Source organism: Acomys minous (genome assembly GCF_964271855.1).
Source record: "Acomys minous genome assembly, chromosome: 1".
In the NCBI taxonomy this organism is placed as follows: Eukaryota; Metazoa; Chordata; class Mammalia; order Rodentia; family Muridae; genus Acomys; species Acomys minous.
In genome coordinates this window covers 96,267,376-96,288,616 of record NC_140483.1, presented here as the reverse complement: position 1 = coordinate 96,288,616, position 21,241 = coordinate 96,267,376, and the positions used below count along the sequence as shown (strand labels likewise).

The following is a 21,241-nucleotide window of genomic DNA, read 5'->3' as shown; positions in this document are numbered from 1 at the left end:
CCCAGCTACACTCTGGGGCAGTCTAGGATTCAAAATGATACATTTTCTCCTTAAAGTTACCATGTAAACTTTTTCTTAATAATGGATAATAATGTCCTTACTGATCTTTAAGATGGATCCAGATCAACCCTACATTTATATAAGGAAAGATAATATCACACTGCCCTAAAAGGCCAGCCAGTTTCCTTAGAAAGGAGGGCTCCCACAGGAAAACTGGTGCCAATAAACATTTTGGCCTAAAAGGGATATTCTATTACTCAATATAAGGTCCCCAAAACACAAGGCTATAAAGGCATAGCCACCCATTCCATATGGGAAAAGGGGTAGGGCAAAGATAGCCTCAACAAATGTAAAAACCCAGGTGCCTAGGGTATACTTAAACTCTAAAGGTAGGAAGGTGTTTATTTAAGGTTTGGTTATAAAAGCATAACTTCCCATTCCATATGGAAAAGGAGGACAAAAATAGCTACAACAAATGTAGAAACCTCTAAACAGATATACTGTGCCTAGGGTGTACTTAAGCATTAAAGGTAAAAATGAATTTATATAAAGTTTATTTAAAAGGTAATGCCTTTCCTGTTGCTCAGGACAACCAGCTTGTTTAATCATGAGGCGTTCTATCGGGAGACAGGTAGAAGCTCAGCCTGATTCTACAGGCACCCAAGAGCTCAGAGGGGAAGATGTTTGGATGTGTACACCCGTGTTTTGATTTCAACATGATAATGAATGTCCATGCATAGCCGATAACTCTTGTTGGCTACAAAATCGCCATGTACACCCCGTCCTTCCATATGGCAGGAATGAAGATTTACAGATGACCTTTCTTCTGCTCATACAAAGAGCAGAGAACCAGCCTTAATTCATCTGTGCCTCCCACACATCCCATATATTTATAATTTTAGGACTGTATAATGTCAGTGAGAAATTGTGTTTTCAGAAAAAGAACCGGATACCGCTGACACTGGATCAGAGCTGACAAGATTCATCCTCCAGCATCCTGCATGTTCCAGCCTCAGCTGAGGTTCTTCATCAGAGCCTGCTCCCAGGAGAGCTCTAAGGAAAGCTGTGGGTCTCAATTGGCCCAACATTTCAGACTGTTCCAAGCAGGACTTCTATTGAGCCAGAAATTTCTCAGCATGTAGAGACTGGACTACAAATGCTACTGCTAGCTTGTTTAACCACTTCTTCCAATTGTATCTGAGCCCCAAAAAGGTATTCTTTGTTCCCAATCATTGAGAAGCAACCTTGAGAATGACACCTAATTTCCATTAAGGTGAGTTGAGTAGGTTTTGGGTTGTTTTCTTGGGCTATGGGTGTTTATTGCCATTGGGAGTTTGTTATAAGTTATTAATGTTCTTATTCAAGGAGAAAAATGAAGTTAGACTCTGGGATTTCTCTCTTTCTCTCTCTCTCTCTTGGGAATGGAGATAGGGGGTGAAAAGATTATTACATCTGCTCTTAGAGATAGTTATATATCTAACTTAGAGATAGTTTATATATAAATATATAATATATATGAATTTATATAAAGTTTATTTAAAAGTAATGCCATATATACATATATATACATAGAGATAGTTATATTTAAATAAGGTTATTTTAATAGATTGGTATAAATATTGATATACTGATACAAATTCAAGTTACTATTTACCTATTTCTACTCTTGTATGAGATATTGTACCCATATAACTTTATAATACAAGGTTTACTTCCAATACTTTTGAATATACTATTGTAGTCTGTTTAGGGTAATTAAATAATACAAGTTAATTGTTAGTTGCATGGTCAGGTTAGATATTAGTCTAATTTATCACAAGAATATACATCCTATGTAAAAATAGATAAGGTCTTCAAAAACTTCAGAGACCTACAGAATATGCATTTAAAACAATTTTTTTTTAAATTATTTCAAGGATTCTTTGATGACAGGCTAACTCCCGGCAGTACCCAGCTTACCTCAAAGAATAGATGAGCATCGAAGAACCTCCATATGGAGATGGCTTCAAATGTGGGAAGCCAACCACCTAGGCAAAAAAATGTACTTGTTTCTACCCTAGTCAGAATTCTGCTAAAATGGGTAAGCTTAGATACAGGCTGAGTTGACGGCCAAACTCTTCCAAGACAGGCTAAGCAAGTCCTCAATAGTTCTTGCTTCACAAATCTGTCAGAAATACTGGGCCAGAAGGCTGGAGACAATGCTCCAACATTAGTTTTCGGGTGACTGTCCAGGCAGCAAACTGCCTCTGTCTTTTTTATTGGGGGAGGGGGGCGGGTGGAGGAGCTGCTAGCCTGCACTTCCTGTTTACTCAGGTAATTAATTGTATTCCTTCTTAAGTCTCTGATGGGGCTGAAGACTAGATAGTTTTACAATTAAGCTAAGTTGCTTAGGAGTTAAGAAGTTGCATTAAGGTCTAGATAGATGTTTTTAGACTGCTGGATACAAGACATGATAGAAATTAATTTTTTTTGATAGAAATTAATTTATGTACAAAATTTTAGGCTCAACAAGATAGGATAATATTTTCTTCAAAGTTGACAAATACCTTTTGACTAGACATTATGTATGTTAAGTCTTGCCTATTGGTTTTTATAATTGTTTCATAATTGTTCTCAATGTATGTTATTATATATAGAAAATGGCCTTCTATTTAGACAGAAAAGGGGAATTGTTGGGGATTTGTCTGGTGCTATGCATTTTAATGTAAATTACTGGCTCCCAAGATCAGGTCCCTGCTCAGAGGAGGACATTCTCAGGTATACCTATCCTTGTTGTGTAGAACTTGCTCCACTAATTTAAAGTTGATTGGTTAATAGAAAATGCTAAAGATTGAGATTTGGCAGAAGAGAAGGACGTGGAGTTGTGAGGCCAAAGGTCAGGGTACTTGGGAACTCCAGGAAGTTGTGCAGGAGAGGAGGAGAATGGGCAGATTCCAGAGACCATAATAACGCAAGTACCTGGGACCTTGGATGGGAAGAAGATAAATTGATAGTGGGACAATAAATTAGTTATTATGTTCACCTCTGTGCTTAATTTTGAATGAATTATAGTCTCAATGTATGGTTATCAAGGAAATTATTGATTCATGAATAAACAAAGTTTCACTAAATATATGACCGAATACTAACTATTAATATTCATCAATAGCAATTAAAAATACTTTATTTCCTTCTATAGTCGTCCTTCACCTGGTATAGACAGAAAACATTCATTCTCCTCAGGTCTAGACAGAAGCCATTTCCCAAGAGGACTTACTTGAATTTATAGGTAAAATGCAGTAATGGTTTTGCTTTGGTACAGTGAAAGAGACTGTAACAAAGGCAATCTACTCCATCACCATTCTCAGCTGTAACAGAGTCACACCAACACAATGATGGATCCTGTTGTGGGAAATCCATTACAGAAATACATCCAGTGCAATGACATGCTACCAAGAAAGTAACCTTCCCTTCTAAGGTATGAGGCTTCTTATGCAAATGTTCGCAAGACTGAATGAGAAGAGCTCTAAGAGACTGCAATTCACGTGCAGCCTCAACTCACCCATCATGATTTAAATACACAGTAAGGCGATGTGTTCTGTAAGATCAGGCTTAATCATAGGACTTGCTTAAGACAAAGGTGACAAGAACCACGTATAAGTCCCCACTGAAGCCCCTGCCATCTGCATCTTCCTCTGCCACAGAACGGCAAAGTCACAGCGAGGTGAGTGTCGTGTGAGCTGGACGGCAGAGGGAAGCGGCCTGGCGGCCAGTCACAGCGGGCGTTAGCCTAACTGAAAAGACACTCTGACTGATATTTCTACAGCAGCAGCCAGAAACAGCTAGTAAGAATAATACTTTACCAATAACTACCAACACGTAGCTAAGCTTTAAAACATAAAACATGGGACTTAGTAGAAAACTATTGATGTAAATTACAACCTAGTGGAAATAAATTACAAAAAAAGCAACTGTGAGAGTTTTTTCAAAAGTATCTGTAGTAAAAGAAATGGACTGTGTACCTAGAATGCTTTCTCCTTGTAAATACTGGCTTGAATCCTTGAATGACTACTCCAAATAAGAGTCAACATTTTTTAAAAACTGCTCTTCATCATTTAGATATTCCAAAATAACATTTCCTCCATTACATAAAGGGCAATCCTCCTTAGTGATCCATGTTTCCAAAGTGTGGTCCAAAGGCAAGGCTTCTCCTGAAGGGATGTGGCACAACCTCAGCTTCTGCTGAGAGAGAAAAAGTCACACAGTGGCAACAACACACTTGTGGACAACACATCCCACAGGACGTGGTAAAGGAAAAGTGGTAACGGATGTTACCTTCGCCGTCAACTTGTTGTTTTCATTTCTAAGATGGGCTAAAGAAGCTGCGAAGTCCACGACCTTCCCAATGCTCCACCGGACGCAGAAGAACATGGCTTTGCTCTTCTCTTTGCTCCCCTTTGGTAAGTAAACCTGGAAGTAAATTCTTTCTGTCTACGTAAGCAAAAGTGAACACATAGATTAGATACATGAGATAAGACACTGCTTTTTCACTTAGGGGTGCCCTTTCCTTTCTTTTGGTCAATGCAGGATAACCCTATAATGACGTCAGTTTTAGTGAGAAAACCAGTCATGTAGGCCACCTAACTAACTGCATGTCCCAAAGACTCAAACCCTAGCTCAGGGATCTGCATAACGACAGTTGTGTGACATTTTTCATGTTCAGGGTCCGGGGAAGGAGGAACTCTACTTTTTCTCCATTGAGTTCCAGTAATCGCAACCTTGACTGAGGCTTCCGAGACTCCCCCAGCCGCTCCTGAGTTAAGAGTGAGCTCAACATGGATGATCCAGCAACACCAGAGTCCCTAAACATGGCCCTGTGGTTCTGCTTTGTGAGGAAACAAACTGATTTCAACTGTACTCTTTGGAATCAAGTTCCTGTCTCTTGTGAGACAGGCTTCCTGTTACAAAAACACTTATTTTTATGTGAAAGTCTTTACTACAAATCAGAGGTATTAAGATTTTTGGTAACAAAGAAAGCGAAGAACTAAAGTACACTTGAGCCCCTGAAAAGTTCTTTATTAATTAAGCATTTTAGAAACAGCTTCTAGGACACAATCTGTGCTTTACTTGTTTTCTTTAGTTGTATTTTCTTACTTAATTATCCTTATTTTTTAAAAAATAATGGGAAGAGACTTCCCTGGTTCCTAAAAACAGCTTTAGGGAGGCCGTCCTCTTTAGGGAGGGCAATACAATAAAAGTGGTCCAAGTGAAGCTCTCTAGTGAAAACACTGAGGAACAACCCAAGTTATCTGAAGAAATAACAGAGTCAAAGCAATTCCTGTCTCAGCAGGAAGGAAGTTAGATTTGCTGAGGGTCAGTGGGACGTATCATAGATAAAAAGCACTCAAGAGAAACAATCACCGTAAGCCTAAGTTGTATCTCTGTCCATCAGCACCAGTTCCTGTTCCACAAGGAACACAGTGTGAGCACAAACAGGGACAGAGAAAAATAAAACTGATAGCGGCTGAAAAAATGTCTTAGGCTCAAAAAGGAGCTAGTAGGATGCTGAAGTAGGTTTATGATTTTGTACATTTACAAGCAGCTTACAAACATTTACAAAAAGACCCAGTCTCTAAGGAAAAAAATGTGATATATATATGGAGAGGTGGGGAGGGTGAGGGGAGGGGGAGAACAGCACAGCACACGGGCTGTCAGGGCTTCAGAGCAGGTAGTGCAGAGCTTGAAGGGGGAAATAAAGACAGAAGGACACAGCTCTAGGGGACTCGGTCCCTCTAAGGAGAGGCTGGCGTGGGCTCCATATCCGATCAGCCATCTTACATTTTATTCTTTCCTAACAGTTTTAGCATCAAGCAGGCTGAAGAGCTGACTGCTAAGTGCTGGCCCAGAAACTGCTCACGCACATCAGTCCAGGGGAAGGCAAGGGCACAGTGAGCTCTTCCAGGCCAATGGCTGCAGCTGCGCAACCTCAGAACCGCTCAGGAGCAGAAGGTCACTCTGCTCTAGCTTAGGTCTGAGATGTTGCTCTCGGTGAGCAGGCTAGAAAGAAAACACTAAGCTAGCAGGGAGGGACTGGGAAGGAAAGGGAGAAAAGAAAACAAGAAGCCCCTCAAAGTCAAGTTGTGTAATCAATAAGCTTAAATTTTAAAACAAAGTAAGAAACATAACAAATTTAAAAGATATTAAAGTTTTGGGGATGCACAGTGGGGTATAGTAGGTAATTTTACCCATAAAAAGGAACGTGTTATAAACGGAAAACAAGTAGAAATAAAGCAAAATGTAAATACCCAAGAAGAAATATAAAAGCTAAAAATATGGCGTTTGAAATAAGAAACTTAACCAGATACATTCCTATTATTTCCAATAAAAGGCTTAATTAATGAGGATGGATCTGAGGGTCACCTAGAAGTCAGCATAATGGGGCACAAAAAGGAATTATAGACTCCGGGGCAGCCTGGGCTACACAAGAACCTATCTCAAAAAAAGAAATCAGACAAACACAATGGCCATAAGAGGAGACGGAATCAGCATTCGTCAATAGGAAAATGGCAAGAAGTCACATCTCAACTCTCATGGGATATGATACACAACTTAAAGAAAAGTTCAGCAATGCTGCCACCCCTGTGGTTCTTTCTACCAGGCAATGGGGCATAAATTCATAGAGACTACTACATAACCTACCTGAATGGCTGTCTGTCTACCTATGATCATACAAGAAGCTATATATACAGATTTGGTTTTTCGAGACAGGGGTTCTCTGTGTACCCTTCAGCTGTTCTAGACTCGCTTTGTAGACCAGGCTGGCCTCAAACTCACAGTGACCCCCTGGCCTCTGCTACTTACACTGTGCTTTATTTCCACCTGTTTTCATTTAATAACATGTTCCTTTTTAATGGGTATTATTATATAATGTACCTCACTGCAGCCCCAAAACTTTAACGCCTTTCTAGATTTTTGTTATGTTCATTACTTTGATTTAGATTTTAAGTTTATTGATTCCAAAAGTTCATCTTGACTTTAAGGGGATTCTTGTATGTATGTATGTATGTATGTATGTATGTATGTATGTATGTATGTATGTATACACACATACACACACATACACACACACACATATATATATACATATAAATTATATACCAAGTATTTACCATATTGTGCTGGTTAGTTTTTGTTGACTTTACACAACTAGCTGGAGACACCTGACAAGAAGCCTTACCAGACAACTGCCTCCTCCACACTGGCCTGTTGGCATGTCTGTGTGTGAGGCCTGCCTCCTCCACACTGGCCTGTTGGCATGTCTGTGTGTGAGGCCTGCCTCCTCCACACTGGCCTGTTGGCATGTCTGTGTGGCATTTCCTAGACTGCTAGTTGATGGGGGAGGACCCAGCCCCCTGTGGGCAGTACCATCCCCGAGCAGGCTGCTCTGAGCTGTGTAAGAAGACAAGCTGAGCAAGGCAGGGGGAGCAAGCCACTGAGCAGCATTCCCCCATGGTTCCTGCCTGAGGTCATGCCCTGACTTCCCTCAATGATGGACTGTGACGTGGAAGCTGAAATACACCTTTTTCCCCCCAAGTTATTTGGTCAGTGTTTTGTCACAGCAACAGAAAAACAAATTGGGACACATATAAATGACTAAATGGTAATAAATGAATCCATATTAGGGCATCTAACTCATCTAACTACGTATGCTTGTGGATTCTGAGTTTTTTCCAGGCACTCCTGACACTCACTCTGCAGCTCAGGTTAACCTTGAACTCTTGATCTCCTACCTCAGTCTGCTGAGTGTTGACTCTTCAAGATACAATCTAGAAAAACTTCACTCCCAAAACACAGCATCTCAGTGGAGAACACTTGTTAGTAACAATGCAGTGAACGAGTCTGAGATTAGTTACAGAAGTACAGTAGGCTGCAGTCAAGCGACAGAAGGATGCCTCGCTACTGAACGAATTAGACCATATGAGCACAGGTAGATAGATGGTAAAGACGTGATGCAACGTGGGGAAATGGTGAAGAAGGACACACATGGCTCACTGCCGTCTCTATAAGCTGGGAACACACAGGGATGTAGTAGACGCTACAGCATGTGACCTTGAGAAACGATACATATCAGCTTTACGCTGGGTTTGATTAAAAGGAGGAAGAGAGAGGAGACCTCGGGACCATGTGACACGTCTGCCTTCCTCACCTGTGGCAGTGACATATCCCCGTCGGCATGCATCTTCAGCTTCATCAGCGCCACCTTCGCGGCCGTCCCGCTGCTTCTGGCGCCTTTCCGCCCCTTACTTGCTGCCCCTCCTGTCTTGGCGTCTAAGGGAGGAATAGAAGCTTGTAAGCTCTTTCCCATAGCAATTTCCAGATTCCGTCTTCTTCCTTTTCTTTCTTCCTTCTTTCCCTTTTGTTTTTTGGTTTGGTTTGGTTTTTTTTCCTCTTGTTTTGAGACAAGGTCTCCCTTGTGACGTGGCTGGGTGAACCTCACTGAGCCCCACGTGCCTCTGAAAGGACTAGAATACACCGCCATGCCCAGCTTTACCATAGTGGCCTTCAACGTGTATTAACTGCACATTACAGCTCTATTAAGTATGTTTATGTTATTAATGGCCAATCTAAACAACTTCCACCTCAGAAAATCCACAGACATGTTCCTCTTTCTGACCTAACCTGTTTAATCTAAAGCAACCACTGATACTTTTATAAAACACGTTAGGTTTTAACAAGGGAGCCACACTTAATATGGAATAAAGGTTCGACTGAACTAACATATTGCCGGATAAACTAAGCGACAGCACAGCCTGGCTCTTTCCTGTGCTTCATACTATCGGTGGCACTCACACACAGCTTAGAACGCACCCTGCAGACCCAGCAGGCTATGATGCCAGCCTCATCAGCACACCCAGCCACACCTGTTAACTCCTGAGCTAAGCTGCCCAACAAATGACACCATCTAATGGGAACCTTCCCGTTTCCCATGTCCTGATTTTCACTGCTCAGGAAGGCTTTATACAAAACACTCTAACGAGAATGTCATCGAAATACAAGTTCTTGGCGCGTAGAGATGGTTCAGCTGTGAAGAGCATTGGCTGCTTTTCCAGAGGACCTGGGTTCAATTCCTACCACCAACATGGCTCGTAGCTGTATATAACTCCAGTTCCAAGGGATCTGACACCCTGTCTTGTTTCCAAAGGTAAACCAGGCATACGAATGGTGCACAGACATACACACGGGCAGAACACCGATCCAGAGAATTCAAAGATAAATAGCATTTTAGAAGAAAATGCAAGCTCTTACACTGGAGCTGTTAACAGATGCTTCATAACTGGTGATGAGAAATACCGGGCAGGAGCAGTGCAGTAACGATGTCCACCAGGACGCAGAACCTTGCAGGGACTCACCAATAATGTCTTTGACAAGTTTCTGTGTGGCAACCATTCGAGCCTTTGGGGTCTCCAGTTTTTCACACCCATGATCTGACTGATGACGGTGTCTACAAGTAAGAGAGGAGCTGGCACTTGCTCATGAATTTATATACAGCTAAGCAGATACTCAAAAGCTTGCATGGCTTAGGCAATTACCTTAGGCAGAAGTTCTTCTCGCAATAAGGGCATATCACGGCCACGAGCTCTACTTCAGTACAGTCCTCAAATGAGCAAGAGTAAGATTTGTGTTGCTCTGGCTTTGGTCTCTCCTTCACTACATTCACCTAAAGCCGTAAGAGGAGGAAATGGCTCTATAATCCCCATTTTAAACAACACAAAAGGCGGGTTAGAAAGCATCACCCATATCACCTCAGTCTGAACTTATTAGCTTAAAGTTATATGTTTTCACATAAAAATTACAAGGAATGTTTGTATGAGACATGATTATAAGGCTTATTCTTTCACGTTGTCATAACTTTTCTAATGTGTTATAATTATGTTTTAAGTTAAATTAAAATGACTATTCAGTTTGTCTACTTTTTGAGGCAGGGGGCAGGGGAACAGGACTGGGTCTTGCCTTATAATACTAGAGCTGGCTCTGAATTTGCAGTACTTTTATTTCGCCTCCTCGGAGCTGGAATCACAGGAGTGCACCACTGTGTCCAGTTTACTATCTACAGTTTTACTGACTGCAACAGTGCCACACAAAGGTGCCCCATAAGAATATGCCCAGGGTCAGGAACAGGGGCGCACACCTGTAATCCCAGCATTCTGGGAGGCAGAGACTGGTGGATCTCTGTGAGTTCGAGGCCAGCCTACAAAGCAAGTCTAGGACAGCCAAGGCTACACAGAGAAACCCTGTCTCGAAAAACAAAAAACAAAAAAAGTAATTAAGCCCAGGTAGTTAACTCATCAACCCTCATGGGGGGAGTTATAACTACTTAGCATGGCTGTTTCAGAAATGAACCCTTTAAGATCACATTTTTACCATAAGGCAGTTGTCAAAAATCACAAACTACTTCTCATGATATATAGAATATTTTATTATCCCCAAATGTTACATCAGAAGACAACTTTTTAAACATGTATTTATTTAGGTATTTTATGTATATGAGTGGTCTGTCTTCATGTACATATGCAAATCAGAAGAAGGAATCAGATCCCATTATAGATGTTGTAAGCCATCATGTGGTTGCTAGGAAATGAACCCAGGTCCTCTGGAAGAGCAGTCAGTGCTTTAACCACTGAGCCATCACTCCAGCCCCATAAGATTTTTTTTTTAAGGAAAAAAAATAAACAGATTATTCATAGAGTAACTAGATTCCTTGGGTTAAGTAAATATAAGAAAATGATAGCTTAAAATCTGTAGCCATCGGGCGGTGGTGGCGCACGCCTTAAATCCCAGCACTCAGGAGGCAGAGGCAGGTGTATTTCTCTGAGTTCGAGGCCAGCCTGGTCTACAAAGCCAGTCCAGGACAGCCAAGGCTACACAGAGAAACCATGTCTTGGGAAAAAAACAAAAAAAAAAGAATCCTATTTTAAGGGCTAGAGAGATGATGGCTCAGAGGTTAAGGGCACTGACTGCTCTTCCAGAGGTCCTGAGTTCAATTCCCAACAACCACATGGTAGCTCACAACCATCTATAATGTGATCTGATGCCCCCCTTCTGGCATGCAGATTTAAAAGAAATAAAATCTTTTAAAAAATCTGTAGCCATAGGAAAATCCTTTACATAATGGTAGGAACATCTATTATTATTATTATTATTAAAAACCTACATTTTCTTCCAAATTTGCTACAATGACCTAAAAGTAAAATTACTTTTACTTGAAAATGTTCCTGATACTGTAAGAGCTATTCATAGAAATCTAATAGTATCATAAGAAAAAAAGAATAGAGGGCAGAATTATACTAAGTTGTATAAGAAATATAAACATGTCATATTTCCTTAGGTTATTTTTACTTTCCTCAAATAGATCACATGAAAGGGTCAGATTCGCCCTTGCAACCTTAGTTAGTGTCACGAGGGCTCAGTGAATGGCAGCACGGATAAACCTGTGGATAGTATGCCACGGTAGAGGCCGGTGCTTCCGGGTCTGTGTGGGGAGAAGTGACACTAAGTAACAGCTGAGCACCAGGCTTCAGCAGCTGCTTCATGTTTCCTCAGAAGACCCACCTGGCTCTCCACTAGCCTCATCCTTTATCGGTAATGAGAAAGGTGTGAGTTTGGTTTCTATCTGTGACTTCCCTTCTCAATCCATGCACCTGTTTGGAATCAGGTTAAATATCTTAATTATTTATTTATTTTTGGACTACGGGTTTGATCTTGGTGGTCTAAGGCTGACTGGGTCCAAAAACTTTACCGCCACAATATCCTATAACCAGACACCAGTGAAAATGAACACTACAGTGACGGGAACAGTGACCTGGAAGGACTGAATGGTGCGGGCACTGATGCCAACGTGTGTCATAAACGCATAGCCTAACACTATGAGTGGACTCCCTAAACAGAATGTTAGGGAGAAAAATTATGGTGGTAAAAAAAATGCGTAAATACAAAGCAGAACAGATTTTCTTCAAAATGGAGAAAAATGTAAGAGATGCAGCAAAAGATTATAAACATCAATGCCCAGTGTGCTGACTAGCTTTAAATGTAATCCGTTCTAAAAGGAAGTACCTGGGTACAAATATGTAAATTATGTCAGATAAGAGAAAATAAACATACCTCAGGACACCCATGAGAATCCTTGCTTCTGTGTTCAAGGCTTAAATAATTAAAAAAATATATATATATAGATTATTTAACTGTGATCAGCTAACACGCTTAATGATAACTGACGTAACTCAAGGCTATTTTTACATCTCGCATTATGCTTGAGGTGCATTACGTTCGCTACCCTAGTGACTCCTGTCATGCAAGAAAAAACTGCCATCCGCAGCAAGAGGGAGCATCTACAGTCAACCTTGAAAGCTCACCTGCAACTGAGGAAAAGCCTTGACTGCTTTAACGTGCATGCCAATGAAGGGGATCTGGCAGCTTCTCCCCGGGAAGGAATCAGTTAAGTGAAGGAATGCAACGCCAGGTCATGACTTCCAGAACGCATGAGTAGTGCACAGGTCAATGTTTACAAGTGGCATGTCAAACAACATGAACCGCCTGCTTTATGAACATTATAGGTTGGACTCTTCATGTTAAATAAAATGCACAGAATAATCATGGCTGGATTTTTAAAAGCTGCATCCTTTATACTGTGGGTATTATTTTCTCATTATGGCACAAAATCTTTTAAAAATATTTTTATTTATTATTTTATATATATAGTGCTCTACTTGAATGTACAACAGCACACCAGGAGAGGGCACCAGATCTCATTATAGATGGTTGTGAGCCACCATGTGCCAGCTGGGTATTGAACTTAGGACCTCTGGAAGAGCAGACAGAGCTCTTAACCTCTGAGTCATCTCCCCAGGCCCCACAATACAAAATCTTAAAGTAAAATCCACACTATAACTGCATTTTTGGAAACTCAAAGATTAATATCACACACACACACACACACACACACACACACACACACACACTTTAGGCTCTAAGTAGTTTTACTTAGAGCCTAAAACTCATCAGTTGTCTTTTTCACAAGTGATTCCAGTGCTATTAACTGTCAATGGATACAGTCAAAACTATTTTAAAAATCACATAATTTTCAGAAATTAACCCATATTGACAAACAACAAAATTGTTTTCAAATCCTACACAAAAACTTAACTTACCAAAATATTCCTGAACAACCATCACATACAAATGGAAGAAAGTCTGAAATTGGAGGAAAATATAGTAGGTACTAGTCAGTATCTGATTTTGATTTAGTTTTCCTAAGCAAAAAGAATCTACTGATCAACTCTATAAGCAAACTCTTCTTTCTAATGTCCCTGCATGGCCAAGTACTGTGTAATTCCTCTTAAATAAAAGCAAAATACTACAAATAAACCATACGTAAACAAACGGGACCCCAAGAAGACTGATACTGTGAGCTTTAACTCCATGTGCCACTATGAAAAACTGAAACATAATAATCTTCAAAGTACCTTCTTTTATATTTATTTTTATTGCTATCTGTATATGTTGTTGAGCTTGGACACACATACGGAGGTCAGAGGAAAACTTTTTGGGAGTCAGTTCCATCTTTGCACTGTGATTTTGGTGCAGGGTCTGTGTTGTTACTCCTGCTGGTGCCCTCTGAAAATATGAGCCTCCTGTACTGCTGCCCCTGCTTCTGTCTATCAGAGAAAAGCTGGGGCTTGGATTATAGACTTTTTACTTACTGGCCCATTATGTCATTTTTTTTTTCAATGTGAAAAACTGGGCATGGTTGCTATTTTGGGACTTAAGAGTGTTCAAGCACATGTTCTACGCCATTCAAGGAAGCCCATGAATTTTAACCCTTTTCTACTTTCCAAAAGAGAGGCCTCGTCTTACTTAATAACGCTAAAGATGTGTGAAACCGAGGATGAGCTATATCACAGCTGGTAGGCATTTTACACAGACTAGAGTAAATCAGTCTGACCAGATGTACATAACTTAATAGTCAAACCCAAACAGCTAAGACTCCACAGGAAAGGACTACATGAAAATAAGCTTCGATCGTTACTACAGTCAATGGTAAAGGACCTAGGTAAGTAACAACGGATTCTGTCATCTGTCCTGTTGTCTCTGCTCACTGCAGGTGTCGCACAGAAACCAGGCCAAATCTAAGAGTTGGATTCGGGCACTTGCTTCGAACTGACTGAAGCCGCAGCTGGATGAAACCCATTTGGAGTGCAGTCCATAGGCAAAAACTGTGCGTCTAACATTTGAAGAAATTGACGGCTACAGCAATGTTATATTCCTTGAATATACCTTGAAGCTTGGGGTCTAAGTTTATGACAAGGTTTCTGTTCAACGGAAGAACATATCTGTTGACCGTATTATTACACCTTCCTAAACTGCAGTTTACTGGCCGGGCATGGTGGCACATGCCAGTAATCCCAGCATTTGGGAGTCAGAGGCAGGCGGATCGCTGTGAGTTCTAGGCCAGCCTGGTCTACAAAGCAAATCCAGGACAGCCAAGCTACACAGAGAGACCGTGTCTTGAAAAATCAAAACCGTAAAACAAAACAAAACAAAAAAACCAGTGTACTACTCTGCCACTAACCACTTAAGTGAATCCAGCACCAAAAAGCAATGCTCTGTTCGAGGAGTGATAATTAAATCAAACAGTGATTGAGTGGGAGAGCGCCTAAGGACCTGCTGAAATGGTGTAAGGGTCAGAAACCCTGAGATTTCTAAACCTGCGAACACACAGTTAAAAACTGATGTTGTTCAACTCATTCATCCGACCAAAAACAAAAACAAAAAAACCTGAAGAAAAAGCCTGAGGCAGTGGGTGCGCCAGGGTCTCAGTGGTAAGACCAAAGAGACCTGGAGTCCTGCTCTACGCGGCTTCCCGGCCCAAGGGTTCTTGAGCAAGGCGACTCTGAACCCCGAGGAGTCTGCAAGGTCTATTTCAGAATCTGCGTGGAAATCACGGGGGCCAAAAAGTGGGCCCCTAAACGGAAGGACAGCAACATTAAGCACCACCACCACCCTGGAAGGCCGCTCGCGCCCCGCGACCCCCCTCACCCGCCACCGCCCCGGCCGTCAGAACCCGGCCCAGGTCTCCCGCGGCCGGAGATTGGGCTTCCAGCGTCACCTCGCTGCCGGCAGTGCTGCACCTGGCAGTGCTGCCCGATATCCAACTCCGCCATCTTTCCACCGCCTCAAAGGCAGGGGGCGGGGCAGCGCTGCATACGTCATCAACCCGGAGCCAGCGGGGCCCAGGGGCGGGGCTACGGGGGCGGGGCCTGCGGCGGGGCGGGGCCTGCTGCCGTGAGGGAAGGGGCAGAGCGTGCAGGCGGAGCGAGAACCTGGACGGGGACCGGAAATGTTCCTGGGGAAGAAGCCAGTTCGCTGAGAGGAGGTTCCAGCATTTTCTAGAATGGGCTGAGACCTGGTGGAATTCAGTTCCTGGAGCAGAAGTTCTCAAGATTGAGAAAAGCCTAGCTCCTCTTTTGGAAACTGCACCCGCTCTTCTCAGTGCTGAGCATACAAAACTGAGATCTGAAGATTTCTTCTTTTTCTTGAGTAATCCCAGGAGCCAGCACAGACTTGGGCACAAAATGCTGTGAGACTCAAGTGACATACTTGAACACTGGTTACTATTGTCTTGATTTACTTTGAAGTAAATGTCCTCACAGTGGAAGCACTAGGCTTTTTTATTTTTTATTTTTTAAATTGAAAAGGTTTCTGTTTCTTGTCTTACTTATTTCCATTCTGGTAGGGAAAAAATGCATATAACTAAAGCACGCAGGACTCCTCGGTGTGGAGAGCACATACTTACTCATTTTATACTGCCAAGCCAAACTCCCGGGACACAGGACAGAGGAAGCTGTTTGATACCTGATGAGCCATTTCACAGGTACCAAGAAGAGGCCCTTCCTCATAGGAGGGGTAGGAAGGGTGTCATTCCACTGACAAGACACGGGACACCATTCAGAGTGGATGAGTGACTGTCAGCTGCGTTCATGACAGTAACCCGAAAAAATCCAGTCTTCCATGTTACTTAGATTCCCCAGGTACTGTCCTGGAGAGTAAAGTGGATTGCCACACACCATACTTTCTCAGTGCCTTCAGGGTATTAAAATGGAGGTCCTTGTGCTAGGGCGGCAAGCATTTAACTCACCGAACCACTCAGCCCTCAAGATTTCTTGAATCTAAGGCGTAGAAAGTCACCTAAAAATTTATTAATGTTTATTTTAGCTGCTGGAGTCAAGCAAAAGCAGGTTTTCTAGAATTTTACTGTGCTTGAATGTTCTAAATAGGAGGCAATTATACACACACACACACACACACACACACACATATATATATATATCAGCAATCAAGTCCTAAGAGAACTTGTTTTTCAGCTCTTAGAGATCCTATAGAGCAATGGTCAGAAGATCCAAGACTGAAGATGCTGCTCCTCTCTCTGGGTCTCCTTTTCTGATTTTCCCTTAAATATTATTTACATAAATCTATTTCTCTGTATTTTGTGTTTGATCCCTTCATTAACTACATCCTTATATAGATGAAATTCCAGTGGTTTCTATATCAGAAACTCCACTACACTTGGTCATGACAAAATTTTTTTTGAAACATGAGTTCCCCATTTCCAGCAGTCTGTTACAAGTACCTGTTCTGTGTTATTTGACAATAAATCTTACATGTAAAGTGAGGGGTTTTTTTTTCTTTTTTCTTTTTAACCACAGCACTTCCTCCCTAGCTAAGGCAGTCTACCACACTAGGATGCTCAAATTCACATGCCTCCTGCCTTCCCTTATGTGGGTCATGGAAATACCCACCAAACACCACTGTGTCTCCCTTAGAAATGCTTCATTCTCTGTTTATCAATTTCTCTGGATTACATTTCCCTGTAGAAGTCATTTCCTTGCACAAGATGTCTTCTCAGTTCCTCATTAGCGCAGAATTCTTTATAGTTTATCCAGTAAAGCTTTTCAGATGTATCCTCTTCTACCCTACCTGCACCTTCACGATGCCCCCGCCCCCCGTCCGATAGACCTTTGTGCTCTTTCATAATGTCTATACATTCATTGCACCTGCTGCTTTCTTTTCCCTAGAATTTGCCCTAGGTCAAGGCTTCCCAAATGTCCTTACCACTAAGAATCATGCATGCTTGTCAATAAATCCAGCTGCCACACTCCTCCTGGGTTCTGATTTCTCCTGCCCACCCCAGCTCCTGCCTTAGGTTCTGTTATCTACAAAATAAAATCTGTTCTTGGGGCAGTTCAGCAAGTAATTTCAACATCTCTTACGTGTGAAGCACTCTTCTGTATTTGATCCAGAACTAAATACAACGTGACCACAACTACATGGAACTCAAGACATCTAAAATGGAATGTCTTTGGCATTTAAAATATTTAAATTTTGAAGAGAGCTGATACCCTATGAGCATATAAAGGGGGAGGAAGTCCCCCTCAGTCACAGTCATAGGGGAGGGGAGTAAGGGGAAAATGGGAGGGAGGGAGGAATGGGAGGATACAAGGGATGGGATAACCACTGAGATGTAATATGAATAAATTAATAATAAAAAATAAATAAAATAAAAACGTGGAAAAAATCTTTACATTTGGGCCCAACCTACCTTTCCCTCACTGACTCCTAACAGCTTCATCGCTCTGCACCCTGTCACCTTAGGCCCTTTGCACAACTGTTTCCTTTATTTGGAAGGCTCATCATTCTGCTGGGCCTAGTCCGTTTCTATTTTCCTATTGTCACTAACCTTTTTAGGAAGTCCTTTTTTTTTTTTTTTTTCCTTAACCAGCCTCAGTTTTGATGCTTTATATGCGTTTTTTTTTTTTTTATCTTTTCCAAAACATTTGTCCCAGGTTCGATTTTGCATTTTTAAAATGTGATTGCTGGTTGGTTGTGTTCCCCTCTAATTTATAAGCTCCCTGAAATCAAGTTTGGTTCCTTCTCTTGCTCATTGTATTAAAATTGCTGTGAGCCTATTTTCTAAGTGTTAAATAAAATTCACTGAATAGATTACTGAAAAAGCCCCCCCTTTAGACTTTTATGTACTTGCCCAGCTAAATTTACCATAGGTCCCAGGACCTACTCCTACCTTCCTTTCCCTTGAATTCTTATATTGCTCCCTACGCTTTGGAATGTCTTTCGATGCATCTTCCCAAATCCCTTGCAAATGCAATCATCTCGTATCTCTTTCTAAAAGTTGGGATATTTACAAAGTGTAGTGTAGCTATTCTTATGACTGTCTTATCACTTACTAGGTGGTTATAATCCGATGTATTCTTTATACATTTGTTCCCTGTCTGTGACGTTTATGTTTTTTTTTTTCCTTTATTCTCGGTATTGGTAGAGGCCATTGTTCTCAGGTATTAGAATGAAAAAAAAAATAGTCACAACCTAACTATCTGAAAGAGTACTGTCAATCTGTGCTGGACGGAGTGTGACCAGAGGAGAGTCAGAAAAACACTCGTGTCAGCACTGTCGTTAATAGTTCAAAGTCAGAAAACAAAACAAACAACATTCACCAGGAGCAGAAAATACGAATGACTCACGATATAGTCATCATCACCACAGGGAGAACCAGTTAACCACAGCCACATGCAAGAATTTTCGTGAAACAAAAAGGTAACAGGAGTGGAAAGATAAAAGCCAAACAATGTGTACTGTGTCATTCCTCTTATCTAAAGTCCAAAGAGCTGTTACCTCCTTGTTGAAGGACTGGTATCTAGTTTTATGCCTATGAAGAAAGATCAAGAAAGCAGTTACTGGGCACCATGAAAAAGATACCTGTGGTGTTGAGGAAAGGGGTTTGATAGCATACATGAGGCGAGAGAAGCTTCTGGATGCCCTACTCTGGCTTCTTTGATGTTCTCTGTATAACTCTTTATAAACCTGCCTCGTAAAATGTGTTTTCATACTTGTCTATAAATCTGTTAGGCCTTGCAGTAAAAATGTTGATTTAGGGAGCTGGGCATGGTAGCGCACGCCTTTAGTCCCAGCACTCTGGAGGCAGAGGCAGGCAGATCGCTGTGAGTTCAAGGCCTGTCTGATCTACAAAGCTAGTCCACGACAGTCAAAGCTACACAGAGAAAGCCTGTCTTCACGTGCGTGATAAGGTTATCTCTTCGACATCATCAGAATAATGATGCAGATTGTTGGATCTAGTTTATGATTTAGATGTTTTATCAGTTATACTCTTTCTTTTTTTAATTATCCTTTCTTTTTTCAATTTATTTTTTATTTTTTAATATATTTTATTAATTTATTCATATTATATCTCCATTGTTCAGTTATACACTTTCTATACATTCATTTCTTCAACAAATATTAATAGAATATTTGCGGTGTGCTAAGCTCTGCCTTTCAAACTGGGAAGACTCTGGTGAGCAAAGTAAATACCAACCTCTGCTCCCTTGGGATGCACTCTGGAGGCAGAGGGGATGGAAAAGAAATGGCCTATAAACCAACCCAGGACACAGGAAGTGGTTGAAGGAAAGATAAACCTGTTTTTGTTATGATCCCAAGTGTGGGATGGTGACCGGTCTTATGAAAACAGGTGAGTCCACTAAAAGACAAACCACCTCATGCAGGAACTTGATTGTTGCCAGCTGAAAAGATCCGTGAACAGACTCTGGAAGGAGATGTATAAATGAGCCCAAAACTAAAGGCGTGGCCTTTGGAGACTTGGGATAATTTTGGCTGTTCATTGCTCCACTTCGAGACGCTCCTAAAGAAAACCACTTGAGAGAAGGCTTCAGGGCTCCGGACTCCTGCTGAGGTTCTGGGTTCCGATTACTCCAGGTTCCAACAAAAAAAAATCCTGTTGATTACACCAAAAAAAAAAATTGTTCCTCAAAACTAATACCCTTACAGTTTTATTATTCTTGTTTGTTTGTTTGTTTTTGCTTTTCAAGACAGAGTCTCTCTGTGTTAGCCTTGGCTGTCCTGGGCTAGCTTTGTAGACCAGGCTGGCCTCGAACTCACAGCAATCTGCCTTCCTCTGCCTCCCGAGTGCTGGGATTAAAGCTGTGTGCCACCATGCTCGGCCAGTTTTGTTACTTTTTAATCCTCTTTTCCTATTGTTTCGGTTAGTTGGGTTATAAGGGATGTACACTCAGTTAATAAGTTCATAATAAAATATATTGGTTAAAAAAAACTGAACCAACAGGTGGTGGTAAATGGAGTGGAGAAACAATGCTGGGGAGAGATGGAGGCCTGTGGGTGCCAGACTTTGAGAAGATAGGTAACAGTTCTAAATGCAAGGGGGTGGTGAGGAGAGCGTGAATAAGGTGGGGAGCCTGGAAGGGCAGGTCTACTTAGGGGAGTAGCATGTATGGGCTGTACACTTCAGCCAGAGCTGAGAGACAGTGGGGCCGAAGCAGAGAGGCCCTGGGGAGGTAGAGGGAATGGCCAGGGATGATTATCCTGGCAGGAAAGAAAATATTCCAGAGAGACATTTGTTCCTCTCCCTGTTCTTATCAAACAACTGAAACAATTGTCCTTGGAAAATCGGTATTTCCCCTGGGAATCTCATGCTGGGAGAAGAAAAAGGCCAAAGGCTGATGCCAACCGTGAACCTGTCTTTCAGAAAGAGATCCCATACAGCTCTGCCAAGCTGTCATATCACCTTTCAGGAGGGACTGGAGCCAAGATAATGATGGGTAAGACCACACTTTGACCATGACTGCTCTCTCTTACACATGCCTTGACTTCTATTTAAACCTGAACTTCTTATTAGGACCCAAGATGAATCTGGAAGTATCACCAGACCTCTTTGCTGTTCTTCTCAATGTGGCACACCGAGTACATCTCTCTCCTCCTTCAGCTTTTCCTCTTGCTTGAGGGTGGGTGGGTAAGTCTAGTAGGCATTGACAGGGGTTGGTCTGTATGAGCTTGACTTGTTGAAGACCATGACTTTAAATGAAGGTGGGAAGTTCCAGTAGATTTTGACCGAGGCTTACTCTGGCTCCAGACTAGGAAGACGAAAAAGCGTTTATAGAGTATTCTGATATTAGTCTACTGACACACTGTTGGTATGAGGTGACTGTAGTTCCAAGCGCAGAATGAGCCTTTTCAGTGGCGACAGGTGGCCAGGCTTACAGTCAAATCTAAGAGCCACTGGGTTCTTTAACATCTTTCTAAACAGGGGTTGATAAAGACCTGTTCTAGTCACAAGCACTGTACGCTTTCATTTTTGAACTAAGGCACTCAAACTTTTGGTTTT

General features: G+C 41.7%; 1 protein-coding gene across 4 annotated transcripts; it reads right to left on the bottom strand.

Annotated features, from left to right (window-relative positions):
* Positions 1-3,137: 3,137 nt before the first annotated feature.
* Positions 3,138-15,229, bottom strand: ZFAND1 (zinc finger AN1-type containing 1). 4 transcript variants are annotated; one of them, XM_084785723.1, is made up of 8 exons: positions 15,143-15,229; positions 13,185-13,227; positions 12,139-12,178; positions 9,570-9,697; positions 9,390-9,481; positions 8,186-8,307; positions 4,315-4,470; positions 3,138-4,221 (listed from the first exon to the last, which is right to left on the bottom strand). In XM_084785723.1, exons 1-8 carry the CDS (start codon positions 15,195-15,197, stop codon positions 4,048-4,050), a joined length of 810 nt encoding a protein of 269 aa, XP_084641849.1. In that variant the 5' UTR covers positions 15,198-15,229; the 3' UTR covers positions 3,138-4,047. The 4 variants fall into 4 exon arrangements, with proteins under 4 accessions (XP_084641849.1, XP_084641850.1, XP_084641852.1 ...); XM_084785724.1 differs by having other exon boundaries at positions 3,138-4,218; XM_084785726.1 differs by lacking the exon at positions 13,185-13,227 and having other exon boundaries at positions 3,138-4,218; positions 15,073-15,223.
* Positions 15,230-21,241: the final 6,012 nt, after the last annotated feature.